We start from the raw sequence: 17,576 nt of genomic DNA, 5'->3' as shown, positions 1-17,576 counted from the left end.
TGAGAGCCAGAGCACACCTTTCCTGAATTTAAATTGGAACACTTTGCTTTTAACACCAGGAGAGGTGGGCAGAGGAGCTCCTGGTATACTGGTCCCATAGCCAGCAGGGGCCCAAGATTCTGAATGTTCTGTTTTTTGTTTTGTTTGTTTTGTTATTTTAAGAAAGTAAGCCTATAGCTCTCCTTGAAAGTAAGTTATGAAGCAAAATGTGCAGGTCTTCTTCCAAGCTGTTTTTGTGAGACGGGCCAAACTGGCTGCTCCCAACTTTACGTGTTTTTAGCCTATGAGTGAAGTAAGATCAGTGACTGCCATTTGAGTTATTTGGAGATCAGACAGGACCCCAGGGCTGCTTCTTGTCTGGCTCCTGTTGTATTTTCTAGTTCTTGGGATCTCTGTGGTTTCCACGTTTCCCCACCACAGGTGGGGGTGCATATTTCATGTTGTGGGTTTATCTGAGATCAGGTACTCCTTAGAAGAAGTTATCTTTCTGCAAATCCTGCTGCGCAATAAGGGTGGGTGGATGTTAGAGAATTTCCCCCCCCCCCCCATGCCCATGGCAAATGCAAAATAGAAGCTAAAGAGAAACACTGCAAAGAGAAGCTAAAGACCAGGCTCTCATTAAGGACTCACTGTATAGTTAAGTTACTGTACATTGTTATTATCCCTGGGTTACCTTTATGTTGTGAGCCACCTTGAGATCTACAGATGATGGGCAGTATATAAATTTTAATTACGGTAAGAATAATAATAGTGCAATAATAATAGTAACTCAAATATGTGCATATAAGGTTTAAGCGGCAATATTATGCACACATGCCTACTTGAGATTAAGTCCTGTTGAACTCTGCAGTGCATACTTTTGAGTAAACGTAGGCAGAAGTAGGAAATCCTGTAACTGCAAAAATGTAAGAGGTGTGGGGAGTGTCAGGCATATACAGTGGGTCAGGTCGAAGGAGATAGCACAACTACACAAACTCCCTTCTTCTCCCCTGCCTCCTCCCACTTTTTGCCGCTTTGTCCTTTTTCAGACAGGAAGAGCCGGATCTGGCAAGCAGTGGGGAGCCCGCCTGTGGGCCTTGCATTGCCACCCCCAACTCCTCCATTTAAAGGATGGAATTTTCCAGGCCCTTTTTCTGCCAATCCCCCCTTCTGCAAATAAGGCCTCAGCTAAGACATTTCACTTGGAGGAGAGTAATGTTTAAGCACATGGGTTGGTTGGTTGTGTGTGTGTGTGTGTAGAGCGTTGCATTTTCAAAGGCTGATTTAGCCCACCCATGGAGCTGGAGCATTTGCCCAGCTGGCTGCCTTGATGGCTTTCTTAACCTCTTTGAAGTCTGAAGGCTCCCTCCCGGCAAACTGTATCCCCTCTTGTCTCTCTTTTCTCGCCCCCATCAACCCTTTTTCCATGTTCTGCTTTGTTTCGTTTGTTCCATATTTATTTGACTGAGACCAAGAAAGATTTGGTTTCCCCACCTTGGAGGTCTGTCTGTCTGTCTGGGGTGGCGGGGTGGGGGTGGACGCTTCAGTGTCCAGGAAGGGGCTCCTTTGGAAAGAGAAATGAAGGGTTTGTTTTCAGCGGTTGTATACTTAGGACCAGCTCTGATAATTTTGCATATTTGGCAGCTTAAAAATAAAATAAAAGATTTCCCAGACTCTGAGGCAAGCAGAGACTAGGCAATTCCCCACTGTATATATAACTATATATATATAGGACTCCCAAGAACTTGCAATGCTTTGTCAGGTACACATGGAACAAAGGGGGAATTTAGATCTTGGGTGGGCACTAAAATCTTCTGCAGCACTCCCCCCCGTTTCCTGCCATTATCCAGCTTCCGCCTTCACCTTTGCCCACATGATTTCAATCTAATCTTCAGAGGCTAGGAACTTGCCTTTCCTCTTTTATTAATGAAAAATATTGTCATGATACAAAATCCTTTGGCCCAGGTAGCAATGCTCCATCTTTGCACAGAGAAGTTGTGGATGTGCAGGGCTTAACTCAGGTGCTGCACAGATATTTTGACTTAGAACATGGGAAACCTCTTTTTACAGAAGATGGGTTGGTCTCGCTCAGTAGAGCCTGCCCAAAGACCGAGGAGACTGTGACCCTCCAGTTGTTGTTGGGTTAGCACACCCATCATTCCATCCATTGGCCATCCTGGAAGTTGATCTCCAGGATGTTCAAAAAGGAGCCCCATCTGGAAATGCTGGGAATGAACCTGGGATCTCCTGCGTGCAAAGTTTATCATAAGAAGAGCATTCTGGGCCAAGCTAATGACCTGGCCACTGCAGCATCCTGTTCTCAGAGTGGCCAACCAGGTGCCCATTATGGGAAGCCCGAAAGCAGGCCTTGAGCACAACAGCCCCGCTTGTGATTCCCAGCAATTGGCAGCCGGAGGGGGGCCCTACCATTTTGCTGTGGCCTATCCTCTGGGCCGCAGAAGCAAAAACAAAACACCCACGACAGCTTAGTAAGAGATCCCTGTAATTCTTGAGAGTAAGAGTGCCTTCTTGATGCTGCATCCTGGAAACCAGAGAGGCTCTTGGCTTCAAGACAACCTTCTCTGTGTTTGTTGCACTGGCAAGAGCTCCCACTGAAAATCTGAGAAGCAGATTGAAAACCACGCGTTGTCCCCGTATCTCTGTGAACCTATATAGACTGTTTTGTTGTTTGCGTTCATAACATTTCTCAATTTATTTTCTGTTAAACAAGAAACAAACAAGAAAGCAGCAAACAAGACCTTAAAAGCAGACTGAACCAGATAAATAGCATAAAAACAGGAATGAGCAGCCCTCTGCCCCATTTACAAACCAAACAGCTCTGAGACCCCCAAATTTAGAAGGCTGTTGAGGATTAAAGGGAAAGGATTTTATCTTGCTTTGAAAACCCCTGGGGTGATGCTCTGTAAGCCTTTCTCTCAGGTTGTCCTATAATTTGTGTGCTATCTCTGAGTAGCTCCTCCCATGTTACAAATTTTTAGTGTTTTAAATAATTATGACATTCATCCTCAGAACAGCCTTGTGAGTTAGGTGGTTTTTCTCATCCTCCTGGGATTGCACTCTCAATAAAGGTGAGACTCCCAACTGATCTTCTCTTAGGCCCCAAAGCAGTTCTTTATCGGCTGGACCAGAGTTGCCCTGCCTTATTTTCTGAATTGGTTGTTCTTGAGTTTTGAGCAGGGAGAGAAGCTTGTGGGGGTTTGAGGTGAGGAAATGTGGCTGGCAGGTGTGAAGTTGGGTGAAGGTGTGGGAGGTGAGTACCCCTGCAAGAACGACTCTCCTCCTCCTCTCCCTCCAAACCTCACATGTGTTGCTGGTCAGTTTTCTCTCTTTGATCTTGGTAGTCAGTGAGGACTAGAAACCAATTTAAAGGGTGTCTAAATTCAGGTATGGGACACGGGTGGCACTGTGGGTTAAACCACAGAGCCTAGGGCTTGCCGATCAGAAGGTCGGCGGTTCGAATCCCCGTGACGGGGTGAGCTCCCGTTGCTCGGTCCCTGCTCCTGCGAACCTAGCAGTTCGAAAGCATGTCAAAGTGCAAGTAGATAAATAGGTACCGCTCTGGCGGGAAGGTAAACGGCGTTTCCGTGCGCTGCTCTGGTTCGCCAGAAGCGGCTTAGTCATGCTGGCCACATGACCTGGAAGCTGTATGCCGGCTCCCTTGGCCAATAAAGCAAGATGGCCTGTTAGCCCCTTTCCACCCAGCTGTAGTGCTTGCTGGGGCTGATGGGAGTTGTAGTCCAAAACATCTGAAGAACAGCAGGTTGGAGAAGGCTGACATGGAGCCAATAATGAGCACTCAACCAGGTGTTCAGTTGCCTAACCGTAGTATTGCCCCAGCCCACATTTTACCATCTTGAAATGAGAGGAAAGGTGTTTGCTTCTGTAGAGAGGAAGTAAAGTCCCTTTCCTCATAGGGGAGTCACTCCATCTCCTTGATAATTTTGGTATCCCTTTTCTGCATGCAAAGCGGGTACTTTCTACTGAGTTAACGGGCTACTGGATCCTTTGAGCTGGATTTGAGAAGAATTAGACCTGGGCCTTCTCTTCCCAAAGCAGGTGCTCTGCCACTGAGCTCAGGTGACCACTGGGGCATGATCCAGATCTTGGGAGACATTAATGGCTAACCTGCCCCCCACTCCTAAGTTTCCAAGTATGACGTAATGCCTCTTGAATGTAGATTATGTCCTGCTCCCCCTCAATTCTTTGGGATGGTTTAACCCATGGGTAGGCAAACTAAGGCCTGGGGGCCGGATCAGGCCCAATCGCCTTCTAAATCCGGCCCGTGGATGGTCTGGGAGTCAGTGTGTTTTTACATGAGTAGAATGTGTGCTTTTATTTAAAATGCATCTCTGGGTTATTTGTGGGGCATAGGATTTCGTTCATATTTTTTTTCCAAAATATAGTCCAGCCCCCCACAAGGTCTGAGGGACAGTGGACCGGCCCCCTGCTGAAAAAGTTTGCTGACTCCTGGTTTAGCCTATAGCACGGGTCTGCAACCTGCGGCTCCGGAGCCGCATGTGGCTCTTTTACACCTTTGCTGCGGCTCCGGGGCGGATACTAGCGAGGGGAGGAGGCGCATTGTGTGCCCTGACACTCCCCACTGTGGTGGGCACTGTACTGGCTGTGACGTCGCATGGGGGCAGTGCGTGCGTTAGTCACGCACCGCCCCGACGTCACCTTCCCGCCCGCTGTCAGATCGCGGCTCCAGAGATATATGTTTTAAATGTTGCAATGGTTTTGCGGCTCCCAGTTGTTGTTTTTTCTTCGGAAACGGGTCCAAGTGGCTCTTTTTGTCTTAAAGGTTGCAGAGCCCTGGCCTATAGCGTAGCATGATAAGAAGCAGGCAGCTTCATTGCGGGGGGTGGGGGGCAAGACTGGCTAAAGGTATAGCATTCCAAAACATTTTGTAGCCATGGGGGAAACCTGGGGGAAGTGTTTTGGGGGGGGGATTTTAGGAAAAAGTTGTATTGCATGCAGTGCTTTCTCATTAACCCTAAACTTATTTTGCTGGTTTGAGAATATGAAGTGTGTGCGTATTTAATGTATATCTTAGTACTCACAGTTGTATTGCGTATCTATTTATTTATTTATTTATTTATTTAAATTTTTATTGGTTTTACAGATTTTTTAAACATACACAAACACATAAAAACAAACAAACACGTATAATTTCATAACATTTTTTCGTAAACTTCTTTTCCGGGACTCCCCCATACCCCCCCTTTCTGCATCCCAATGTCCAAAGTATTTTTTAGCAACTTCTAAGTATACCTTTCCAACCTCTGTCATCTTAGTTATCTCTATAATCTGACCTTATATCACTGTATCCTTTTGTTCTTGAAAACCACAACACTCTAACATTCATTAAGTTTATAATAGTCCTTAAGATAACTTTTGAATTTTCTCCAATCTTCTTCCACCGTCTCTTTTCCTTGGTCACGGATTCTGCCTGTCATCTCGGCCAGTATCATATAGTCCATCACTTTCATCTGCCATTCTTCCAGAGTGGGTAGATCTTGTGTCTTCCAATACTTTGCGATGAGTATTCTTGCTGCTGTTGTGGCATACATAAAGAAAGTTCTATCCTTCTTTGACACCAATTGGCCGACAATGCCCAAGAGAAAGGCCTCTGGTTTTTTGAGGAAAGTACTTTTGAGTACCTTTTTCATTTCATTATAGATCATTTCCCAGAAAGCCTTAATCTTTGGGCATGTCCACCAAAGGTGATAGAAGGTACCTTCAGTCTCCTTACATTTCCAACATTTATTATCGGGCAAGTGATAAATTTTTGCCAGCTTGACTGGGGTCATGTACCACCTATAAACCATTTTCATAATGTTTTCCTTTAAGGCATTACATGCCGTAAATTTAATACCGGTGTTCCATAACCATTCCCAGTCAGCTGACATAATGTTGTGACCCACATCCTGTGCCCATTTGATCATAGCCGATTTGACTGTTTCGTCCTGTGTATTCCATTTCAGCAACAAATTATACATTCTTGATAAATTCTTAGTATTGGGTTCTAACAATTCAGTCTCTAGTTTTGATTTTTCCACCTGGAAACCAATTTTCCTGTCCTGTTTGAAAAATTCCATTATTTGATGATATTGAAACCAATTTTGTACTTCATGTTTCAATTTCTCATAACTTTGTAATTTCAACTTATCTCCATCCTGTTCCAAAATTTCCCAATACTTCGGCCATCCGACCTCCATATTGAGTTTCTTCACTGCTTTAGCCTCCACTGGTGACACCCATCTAGGGGATTTGTTTTCCAACAGATCTTTATATCTTATCCAAACATTAAACAGTGCTTTTCTAACAATGTGATTTTTAAAGGCACTATTGACTTTGTCATACCACAATTTACACAATTTACACACTGCTTGACTTTTTTATTTTTAAGATAAAGCTATGCAATTTTTAAAAGTATACATGCCTTAGTTTTATTGAAATGGCAACCGTGAATGTATCTAGGAACTAGTGATAAGAGCTTTTTGCCATTTGGGAAAATGAGAGAGAGAGAATGTTTTGGGTTCCTGCGGGTGACTTCATGAGCTAAGGGCCCAGGTCCAGAAGGTTGAAACGCCTTACCTTTTAGGCTGCACACATTTATGAAGCACCTGAAGATGGTCTGCGTTTGGCAACATCTGAAAGCGTTTTTCCAGACCACATCCTAGAATTGTTGCTTGCTTGGCCATCCAATCAAGTACATCAGCACTGCAGTTGCTGATATTATTGCTTTTGAATCTTGTATCTGACTGGGAGGTGTGCAGGACTATGAATTAGCTGTGTAAGTAGTCTTTTTAAAACTCTGCTTTAAAAAGTAATTTACTTGCAGATCTGAAAGAGAAGGATTGGACCAAATTCAATATTATTAATTTCATTAACAATTTCATGGACGAGAGGGCTATCGATGGGTGCCAGGCATGATGGCTATGTTCTGCCTCCATGGTTGGAGTTAGGAATGCTTCTGAATACGAGTTGCTGCAACCCACAGTAGGAGAGCGCGCTCTTTCGTTTTTGAATCCCGCTTGCAGGTTTCCTATTGGGGCATCTGGTTTGCCACTGTGAGGACAGGATGCTGGACTAGATAGGTCCCCCTTGGCCTAATCCAGCAGGCCCTCCTTATGTTCTAGAAAACTCTTCTTAAACGGTTTTCTTCCACCAATTTCACCATTAAAAAAAATCAATTCCCCTCCCAATTCTTTCTTGATTATATGGAGTGAGGCGAACCTGAATTTTTCTTCCTCAACAGGCTTTTGCTTCTCTAGCCCAAACTCTGTGCCCTAAGCAGCACCCCCTCCCCTCCGTTTGTCTAGAAGTACCCCCCACCCACCCGCCTTCCACCTTCACAAATGGAAATCCTGCAGAGTCAGTTTGGTTCTTGTGTAGATGGAATCAGGGGCTGGGGATAGGTGCTTCATTCTGAATAATAATAATAATAATAATAATAATAATAATAATAATAATGATTTGTTTATACCCCACCTATCTGGCTGAGTCTCCCCAGCCACTCTGGGCGGCTCCCAATCAAGTGATAAAACAATACAGCATTAAATATTAAAAACTTCCCTAAACAGGGCTGCCTTCAGATGTCTTTTAAAGATAGGATAGCTGCTTATTTCCTTCACATCTGAAGGGAGGGTGTTCCACAGGGTGGGCGCCACTACCGAGAAGGCCCTCTGGCTGGTTCCCTGTAACCTCACTTCTCGCAATGAGGGAACCGCCAGAAGGCCCTCGGCACTGGATCTCAGTGTCCAGGCTGGACGGTGGGGGTGGAGATGCTCCTTCAGGTATACAGGACCAAGGCCATTTAGGGCTTTAAAGGTCAGCACCAACACTTTGAATTGTGCTCGGAAACGTAGATCTCTCAGGACCGGTGTTATGTGGTCCCGGCGGCCATTCCCAGTCACCAGTACCAGATGTGTACAATATAAGATGTTTTAATGCCAGAGATGGCTAGCACTAAAATTTGGGGTTCAGGGAGTGCCATCTCAAAATCTGTATACTTCTCTAAATATTCTGTTTCCCTCTCTACCCCCTTCCAGCACATGGTTATGAGCTTTAGAGTGTCGGAGCTGCAGGTGCTTCTGGGTTTTGCGGGCAGAAACAAGAGCGGGAGGAAGCATGAGCTGCTCACCAAGGCCCTGCAGCTGCTGAAGTCTGGCTGCAGCCCGGCCGTTCAGATGAAAATCAAGGAGCTGTACCGGCGACGGTTCCCCCGGAAGATCCTCACCCCCTCGGACTTATCCATGCTGCACCTCCAGGCGGGACAGCTGCCCTCCAGCACGACGCTGACCCAGGGCACCATGTGCCACTTGCCCTACGACAACGGGTCAGTGACCTCTGGGGTGCCGGTTGGCATGATGCCCCCGGTGCCTATGTTGGGACCCAAGCATGAGGCGGACGTCCCACACCTGTCTCCCCCCATCCACCCGGTTCACCCGGACGTGAAAATGCGGCGGTTGCCCTTCTACGATGTATACGACGAGCTCATCAAGCCCACCACGTTGGGTGAGTCCTCCAAGCTGTTTCTTCCTTTTTGCCCTTTCCTCCCTACTGACTCTAGAATTTGAGATAGCTAGGGAAGAAGAGTGCTGTGGAACCCAGAAGCTTACAAACTGTCTGCCAAAACATTGGCGCCAGCCAGGGGAAATAAGATGCCACAAGAGGAAACCATTATGTCTGAATTGACAAATCATGATTTGCAATTGGCCAGCAAGCCTTGGCTTGAAGTGGGCTTGCAAACCTGGGTTTGTGGTTAGCTATAGTTTGGCATGATAACAAATGGAAGGGAAGGGTCAAGCCTCGGCGATAGAGCAACTGCTTTGCCTGCAAAAGGTCTCGGGTTCAATCCTTGCTGGTATCTTCAGGTAGGGCTGGCCGTGTCCCCTGTGTGGAAACCCTGGAGAGCCACTGCTGCTGCCAGTCAGTGTAAGCAGTACTGAGCTAGATGGACCAGTGGCCTGGCTCAGAATAAGGTAGCTCCCTACGGTCCTAAATCCTAGTTATGCTGTTGCTCGACCCTGGAGGTATTCTATGCCATAGACATTGAGGTGAACTTACAAAGTTGAATGCTGAAGGGATAGAAAATGAAAAATAGACAAACAAAACATCCTCCCCTCCCTCCCCCCATCCTGAAAGCATAGTTCAGATCTCAGATCTAAATAATATTTGCCAGGTTCGTATAAGTAGAGAGAGTCCAAAAGTCGATGTCAGTCTAAGGAAGACTTTAATACAACCATATGTTACAGGATGGAGCGGGTACTGTTTGTGTGGCAGAGTTTGTGTTCTGGTTAAATTATTTAATCAGTCCAATAATCAACAGAAGAAGGAAATGGAAAGAGGCAAGGAGTTCTACACCCGGGATTGCCTTTTGTCTGTTGTGAGTGGGGTGCTAAATGATGCTTAGGGCAAGCCATGGTTCATTGTGCTGTGGAAAATGAGTCACTGAAACCAGGGGACAGATGAAGAAGCTTCTCAGTGAGACAATTTTTGTTGAGTCCCAAGATTCCAAAAAGTAAACACTCTTCTGAGAATTTAACAAAGCATTAGTGCTTTGTGTGTCTCCAAGGAGATGGAAAGAGATGGTATAGGGAGACCATTGCCAAATCCTTGGAGGTTTTGGTTTGATTGTCAGGGCCAAAAGTAATTATATGTGTCTTATGGCACGTGAAAAAATTAGAGATTTGTCATGGCAAGAGTGTTGGTGAGCTAATGCCAGCTTAATAATAATATAGAGTGGCATGTGTTTTGCAGTAGAACCAGAGTGAGACTGAGTAAGGGTAAAGGGCCCTTCTTCTCATTCCTGAGGCTATGAAGTGCTGCAGGAATGTTTAACTGATAGTTCTTGCCTTGGCTTCACCTGCAGGGCCTGGGAATTTCTCTATCCCAGGGCTAGCATTTTTCAGATTTTTCTGCTGAGGGGCAGAGCTGCCTGCGTCTCACCCTGTAATGGTAGGAGAGAGAGTCAGTATGAAGACACAGAGATTCTAGTCTCATATACACCAGGCACTATGCATTCTGCACTGAAAGAAAATAAAATTCCATTATCTGTGTCAATTGCGCAAGTTGCACAATGCCTTCTGCTTTCCCTGACTATTTTGTGTGATGCTTTTTTAGCTTTGCAAGTTGTGCACAGGAAGCTGAATTGTGCAGGCCAAACCTCCCCAACGTAGGGCCCTCCAGATGTTTGGGACTGGTCATAGTTGCTGGGGCTGATGGGAAGTGTAGTCCAAAATATCTATATTTTGCATAGGAAGCTGCCTTCAGCCAGATCAGACGGCCAGTTGGCAGCTTTGGATTTGGGTGGGAGGGTCTTCACTGTCACCTGCTGCACATTGATCTGTTTTTGAACTTCTGATGCCGTGGATTGGGTCCTTCCGCATGCAGGGCACATGGTCCCCCACTGAATCATTCCTTCCCTCCCAACTGGTAGTGCACACTGGTGATTCTTCACCAGTTTCCACTCTACCTCCATGCAATACTGTTGCTGCAATGTGTTAGCTGGTGTTTTGAACTGTTTTTAATTACCTTATGTGTAAACCTAGTTGAGATGGCAGTTTAGAAGGCAATTAATAAATTAAGTGTAATAATAGTATTAATAATCCCTGACCATTGGCGGTGCTGACTGCTAGGGCTGAGCGATGGGAGTTGGAGTCCAAGGATATCCAGAAAGCTGCATTTTCCCCACCCCTGTGCTAGACATTAAGGAGCCAGGAATAAGCATGTGGAGCCCATTTCCATTCCACCTATGATGGAGAGGGCAAATAGGTGGTCCAGGGAGCCTGCTGAGTTCCCCCCTCCTCATCCTCTTCCTTCTGTTTCAGGATTCCTTTGTGCATAGCAGAACGCTTGGTTGGGCCTCCCCTGTGGGCTTCCGATTGCGGCCTTGTCTGATCACTGCTTAGCCTCTGGCCTTTTCTCTTTGCAGCATCAGTGAACAGCCAGAGGTTTGAGGAGGCTCACTTCACCTTTGCCCTGACTCCTCAGCAGGTGCAGCAGATCCTTGCCTCTCGGTAAGGGCCATTTTATTTTCTGTTTAGGAATTGTAGCTCTTTCAGCACACACACACACACACAAAATGCAATGGCTGAGTGCAGACATCGTATGAAACCACAGTCAAGGGTGCTTAACTGGTGTGACGTCTGAGCTTAACAACCACAGTTTGTGATTGCCTGAGAAACTGGAATCGGAAGCTGGTTCGAAGTGTGCCTGCAAACCGTGGTTTGCACTAAGCATCAGGAAATTTTAGTTACGCATTAGCACTAAGTATCGTTATTTGGTGCAGTGTCTGAATTGGCAAACCAAAGTGACAACTGGTTCTTTGCCTCGAAACAGGAGTGCTCAGCCAGACAGAAAATGAAATCAAATAAGCATCTGGTAAACCCTAGTTTGGCTTGTTTGTTCTAAACCATGATTGATACAAACTGTGGTGTGGTGTCTGAACCAAGCCAGCAACATAAGAGCAATACTACAACCAGGATGTTTATTTCAAGTATTGCATCCTCCTTTTCACCAGAAACGCCTACAAAGTGGTTTACAAAGGGGGAAAAAACAAAATTAAATACAGTATATAAAACATGAAGAAAAAACCATAATGCAGAACTTTAACTTTACAATTCCATTCACTCAAAACCCACACAAATTCCACATCGACTAACATGTCCACACCTCAAATCAATTTTCACATGTACGCATTCACCCACACAAACAAACTAATGGGATAGTATGCAGGATGAGTTGTGTTTAAACCAGTGAGTCTTGCTTAGAGAGCAGGCTTTTCCTGTTACTTTCACACATACAGAGAGAGAGAGATGTTTGTAGGTAAGAAAGTAATGAAGCTATGTTTATTGTCGGAAATACACAATTTAGGGAGTAACTTTTTAGTTCTAGCCTAAGTAGGTAGTCTACCGTAGACCAAGGCAACCAGGCTGGCTCCTTTGTTCAGAGGATAGTTAAAGATGACCTCTCATCCCCCCACCCCCAATATCAATATTTTATCTGATTTCAAGATTCAAAATTACATTTTAACACTCAATAATTATAATCCTATTCTGCAATACTAATGACTTCCTGCTCACCCATCCTTGGTGTTTATAACTGTAATATAATTTCATTTTAAAGTTCCCTCATATCAGGTTTTATCCTCTTTAAGTGGCTTCTTAATATAACCTACTTCCCCCTCCCAAACTTCAACCCCGCTCCCGCCATGGGTATCACCAACAGAGGCAGCTGCGCATAAACATATATGCAACCAAAATGGGCGTTCCAGAAGGTTTTTATTCTTCCCTACTGCGGACTTCATATATAAAGAGTTACTTTAAAAATAAACTAGAAGTTTGGCCACCAGGCTTAGCACGCTGGTCAAATGCTACTAATTGACCACCTATAATTTGACTGTAGTCAGTTTGAACGAAGCCTTAGGTACCACATTTGTTAGCAGGAGTTTGGGCATTGTTTGGGCAGGAACAAGGGCTGCTTGCTGCGGAGACTGGCAGCAGTCAGGGGCAAATGCAGCAGCATAGCCAAACATCTCCCACTGGCTCCCTGCTGTAACTCCAGACAATGGCACAGTTTTAGGCCTGGGCTGTGGACCAGCAAATGACACCATCTTGCTTGCTATAGAAATTGAAGGTTGGAAGATTCGGGGGCAGGTGAAAGAAAGTCATGCAGCACATAGTTAAACTATAGAACTCCCTCCCAGTGGAGGCAGGGATGGCCATCAGCCTAGAGGCTGAGACAAATTCCTGGGAGAGATGGCTGTGGATGACTACTAGCCTTGATGGCTAGGCTCTGCGTTGGAGGCAGCAGTGTTTTGGAATACCAGTTGCTGCAAACCACAGGAGAGGAGTGGTCTTGTGCTCGGATCCTGTTTGCAGGTTTCCCACAGGCACCTGGTTGGCTACTGTGAGAACAGGATGCTGGACTAGAGGGGCCATTGGCTTAATCCAGCAGGCTCTTATTGTGCTCTTAAACCAGAGAACCCCTTCCAGGCTGCTGCTGCTGCTGCGTGAAGTGCCGGCCCTCTGCTCCCTGTTTGTTGTAATTTTGATTTTCTAACTGTAGGCTGTCTCTGATGTTCCAAGACACAAGCCAAAGAGAAGGTTCTTCCCTGTCCCCACGCAGGTCAACAATTCTCCCATTTCCCTCACAGCAACAATCTGTGGTAGGCTGTTTCCTCTCTGCTGTTAGAAAGCCCACATGCCCTCTGTGATGTCACAGAAGCTCAGCCAGTGGGGGGTGGGGGCTGGTTTTTGTTGTGTATGTGTTCTTTAAAAACAAAACAAAAATGTAACCTGAAAAGTAGGTTTCAGTCTGTTACGTATTGTATTATAATGACAGTATTTCCAAGTAGCTTGACTGTTCTGGGAGATTTAAGAATTTCTCCTCCCCCCCTCCTTTTTCCAGCGATATCTTACCTGCTGCCAAATGTGACTACACCGTCCAGGTACAACTGAGGTAAGCAGAGCCTGGTGTTTTCTTGGGCTTTTACAAAACGGAAAAATACATCTCTACAAATCTCACACTGTTTAGGGATTGGCTCCTGGGGTGCTTTTTCCTTTGTATGAAGCAGTCCTGGCTCAACCTTAGCCAAGGCTGGTTGGCCAGCTATCACTTGGCCAATGTATTCCATGCTCTGGAGACTTCTAGGTTGTATTATTGCGAAGTGCTGTAGGTGGGCCTGCCCTTGAACCTGCCCCCCTCCCCATTTGTGTAGTTACAAAGGAGCAAAATCCCTATAAGAGCTCAGAACAACTTAGGAGGCCCTGCCTGCGTAGTGGTTTAGCTGTTATTCCTGCATTACAGGGGGGTTGAACTAGATGACCCTCAGGGTCCCAACTCTATAATTCTGTGATTCTGTGTTCTCATTTATCCATCTCTCTTAATAAAGAATTTGTTTCTGGGAAACTCCCCCTCCTCTCTAGTTACCATTTTGTCCTTGGGGTAGTCTTCCCCTCACCTTTCCGGTCTCTTTGCCTCTCTGCAGGTTTTGTTTGTGTGAAACCAGTTGCCCGCAAGAGGACTACTTCCCACCCAATTTGTTTGTCAAGATCAATGGGAAGCTCTGCCCTCTTCCGGTGAGTAAGCCTCTCCTCCCACCCGCTCCTCGGTTCCATCAGAAGGGACCACGACTCAGTGGCAAAAGTGCACCCTTTGCATGCAGAACATCCTGATCTCCCAAGTTGTACTTTTCAAATAAATGTTTTAATGTTATAGTACAATCAAACAACCCTGCAACAGTACATGGCCTGTAGTACAATATACACCAGGCAACAGCCTCCATCACCATTCATCTTTCTAATGAATTAATAGCAGTCTTTTTTGCAGAAGTAAAAGGTGTGGTGAGTCCATCTATGTTTACCTATTGTCAAACCCCATATAGTTGGTGTATAGTTTACATAGTGTCTCAAAGAAGCACTTTCCTCATTACATCTCCCTTATTTTTTTGATTGTTTTAAACGGCTTTAAATATTGCACATGTGACTCAGCAGTCCTTTCTCATTAGTATTCATTGCTGACCGGAAGGTTCCAGGCTGTCTGAGCCCTCCTTATATAGTTGCACGCAGGTGTGAGAGTCAGTCAGTCAGTCTTTTGTTTTCAAGCTATGCAGTTTGCCGGCATCTCTTTGTACCTGTTTTTTGAGCTATGCACCCAGTCAGGGATCTGGCTGAGGACTTGCAACCGCAATGCTTATCGAAATGCTTCAGTAAAGCATATTTGCTGATGGAGTGAGCTGTTCCTGTGATTCATTTGCTGCCAACGCTCTGCTGAGTTACTCTGCTGAACTCTGTACATGCCCTGGGGTCTGAGAGACCAGGCATGCATATCAGGAAAGTTCTGGGGGTGTCAGGACCCTAAACCTGACAGTATAATAATGTTGTAACCTGCCCTGGAACCTTAAGGTAAAGGGCAGGTAATAAACAATTATTATTATTATTATTATTATTATTATTATTAGTGGTGGTGTTCTGGAATGCACACTAGTGACTGCGGCCCCTTGATGACTCACCCACCATCCTTATTCTTGGTTCTCTGTATGTCCAGCCTTGGCAAAGGGTCAAGGGGCCTGACCTCAGATGTCCTCTTCTGCCTCTGCAGGGTTATCTTCCCCCCACCAAAAATGGGGCAGAGCCCAAGCGGCCCAGTCGACCCATCAACATCACCCCTTTGGTGCGGCTTTCGGCCACCGTCCCTAATACAATCGTCGTGAACTGGTCTTCTGAGTTTGGCAGGGTAAGGAGAAGCTTTGTGGTTTATGTTGCTCTTTTCTCCCCATGTGTGAACAGAATTATTCCAATTTCCTCTCCGCTCTTGCAACTGTGTGTATGAAAGCGCCTGTCCCAATTAGGTGATTGGCAATAAATAAACTGAACATCCTGTGAGCAGCCTCTCCAGTTTGGCAGCTAAACATTTGTGAACATTCCATGACATCAGCAAAGCTCAACCAATGGTTGAAGAAGGGCAGGGAGACCTGCAGCCAATGGACGAGAGCCGGGGTTTAGCCTGTTACTTAGATCAGCGAATACATTAATTCCTCTGTACAACAGTGAATAATAATTGGTTTCCTTCTGCCTAGAATTACTCCCTATCAGTTTATTTGGTGAAACAGTTGACATCGGTGACACTTCTACAGAAACTGAGAGCCAAGGGCATCCGAAACCCAGACCACTCACGAGCCCTGAGTAAGTTCTCTGTCCTTTGAAATCTTGTCTGCATCTGTCAAGGATGCTTTAGTTGTGGTTCCTGCATTGCAGGGAGTTGGAGTATGTGACCCTCGGGGTCCCTTCCAACTTTGTGATTCTGCGTCAGGGATGTGTGTGCTTTTTTCTTGCAATTACCTCCAGGTGGTAGGTTAGCACTAGTGAAAAGCTCTCTTAGTCGCACAAGGCAAAGCACCTTTTTACTATCATCTTGGCTTACTGCAGCTCTTGTGCTGTGTATTGGGGACTGGTGAAAGTCATGTGCTTCATCTCTCATGAGCAGAAGTGCTGCCCACTAGTGCAAAGAATTGAATACTACTCACAGAACTGGATGGTTCAATGGGTCAAAATGTCTGACTGTTAACCAGAAGGTTGGTGGTTCAAGTCCCTTCTAATTTACAGTTCTATGATCTGTTTGCCCTCCAGCCTGCAGCAAATTGTTCCAGGCTAAATGTAGAGCAGAGCTTTACTCCAGATCATATTTTTTAAAAGTCCCAGTGTAAAAAAAGATTGCAGAGTGGAGTCTCGCCCTCGCGCACCAGGTGCTTAGGGGGGAATTGGAAGCTGCCTTGTACGGAGTTGGACCCTTGGTCCATCTAGCTCAGGTCTACCCTGACAAGCATCACCTTTCCCAAGTTTCAGGCAGGGGTCTTCCCCAGCTGCCCCTGGAGATGAACCATTTCCCTTCTTCATGCCAGCCGATGCTTCACCCCGGAGCCATGGCTGTTCCCACACAGTGTGCATCATTGTGTGTTCCTAATACTGAGTGGGCTCTTTGCTTTCTCTCCCCACACCTCACAGTCAAAGAAAAACTGACAGCCGATCCCGACAGCGAGATAGCGACAACGAGCTTACGAGTTTCTCTCATGTGTCCGGTATGTCGGGTTTCTCCTTTTATCTCTTTCTTTCACATGAAGCCGTATATATGTAAATACATGAAGAACCACCAAAACACTCTAAATCTGCCTTGAGAATTAAACCAAATCTGTCCAAAAACAGATGAGGAGCACGTTCCAGTGCAAGCTCATAAATATGTATTTGGAACCTGCAACTGATGATTTGCTCGTTATGCACAAAAATCGCCTTTCTCCTGTTGTTGTTTCCACTTTGATTTTGTATAATGCTGCAAGCCAGCCTTCACCAAGCTGGTGCCCTCCATGTGTCTTGGATTACAGCAGCCATTGCTGAGTTGGGAGCTGTAATCCAGAAAATTTGGAGGGCATGGGGTTAGTGAAGGCAGCTGTAAGCTGAACCAAAGGTAATTAATCTCAGATGCATTGGGGGCAAAACCCTCCCCCCTTAACTTTCCATTTACTCTCATGGGGTCTGAAATGGCAGCGACTGACCAGGAAGAGACAGGCCTTGGGTTGTGGACCCAGTGGCCATGGAAAAGGCAAATATCATGCTAGGGATCGTTGGGAAAGGATCTGAAGATAAAACTGCTGATATAATGCTGTCATGCCAATCTGTACTGCAACTGTCCTCGGAATATTGTGTACAAAAAAGGATATTGTAGAGTTGGAAAAGGTTCAGGAAAGGGCCAGCAAAATAATCAAGGGAGGTGAAGCAAATCCCCTTATGGAGAAAGGCTGCAGCATTTGGATTTTTTTTTTGCTTGGAGAAAAGGAGAGTATGGAGGAGGTGGATAAAGAAAAGGTTTTCTCCCTCTCTCCTAACACTAGAGCTCAGGGACATGCAGAGAAGCTGAATGTTGGACGATTCAGGGCAAATAAAGTCCTTCACGCAGTTCCTGGATAAACTGTGGAACCCGCTCCCTCAGGAGGCAGTCATGGCCAGCACCCTAAATAGCTTAAAAAGAAATTGGACTACATGGAGGAGGAGAGAGCTATCGATGGCTTCTAGCCA

At 45.7% G+C, this 17,576-nt stretch overlaps 1 protein-coding gene across 7 annotated transcripts in view; it reads left to right on the top strand.

Annotated features, from left to right (window-relative positions):
* Positions 1-17,576, top strand: part of PIAS3 (protein inhibitor of activated STAT 3) — a 37,287-nt gene that overhangs the window by 7,194 nt on the left and 12,517 nt on the right. For 6 of the 7 annotated variants that reach the window (XM_083478112.1, XM_083478109.1, XM_083478106.1 and 3 more), the window contains 7 exons: positions 8,055-8,520; positions 10,940-11,024; positions 13,417-13,467; positions 13,997-14,087; positions 15,109-15,243; positions 15,587-15,692; positions 16,512-16,585. In XM_083478112.1, the coding sequence (XP_083334238.1) occupies positions 8,058-8,520; positions 10,940-11,024; positions 13,417-13,467; positions 13,997-14,087; positions 15,109-15,243; positions 15,587-15,692; positions 16,512-16,585 (1,005 nt within the window). In that variant the 5' untranslated portion in view covers positions 8,055-8,057. Of the gene's footprint in view, positions 1-6,418; positions 6,797-8,054; positions 8,521-10,939; positions 11,025-13,416; positions 13,468-13,996; positions 14,088-15,108; positions 15,244-15,586; positions 15,693-16,511; positions 16,586-17,576 lie in introns of those variants that run through there. The other variant, XM_083478110.1, reaches the window with a different exon arrangement.

The sequence above is a fragment of the Podarcis liolepis genome (assembly GCF_965112155.1).
Source record: "Podarcis liolepis genome assembly, chromosome: 15".
Lineage (NCBI taxonomy): Eukaryota > Metazoa > Chordata > Lepidosauria > Squamata > Lacertidae > Podarcis > Podarcis liolepis.
This window is presented reverse-complemented; position numbering and strand designations above follow the sequence as displayed.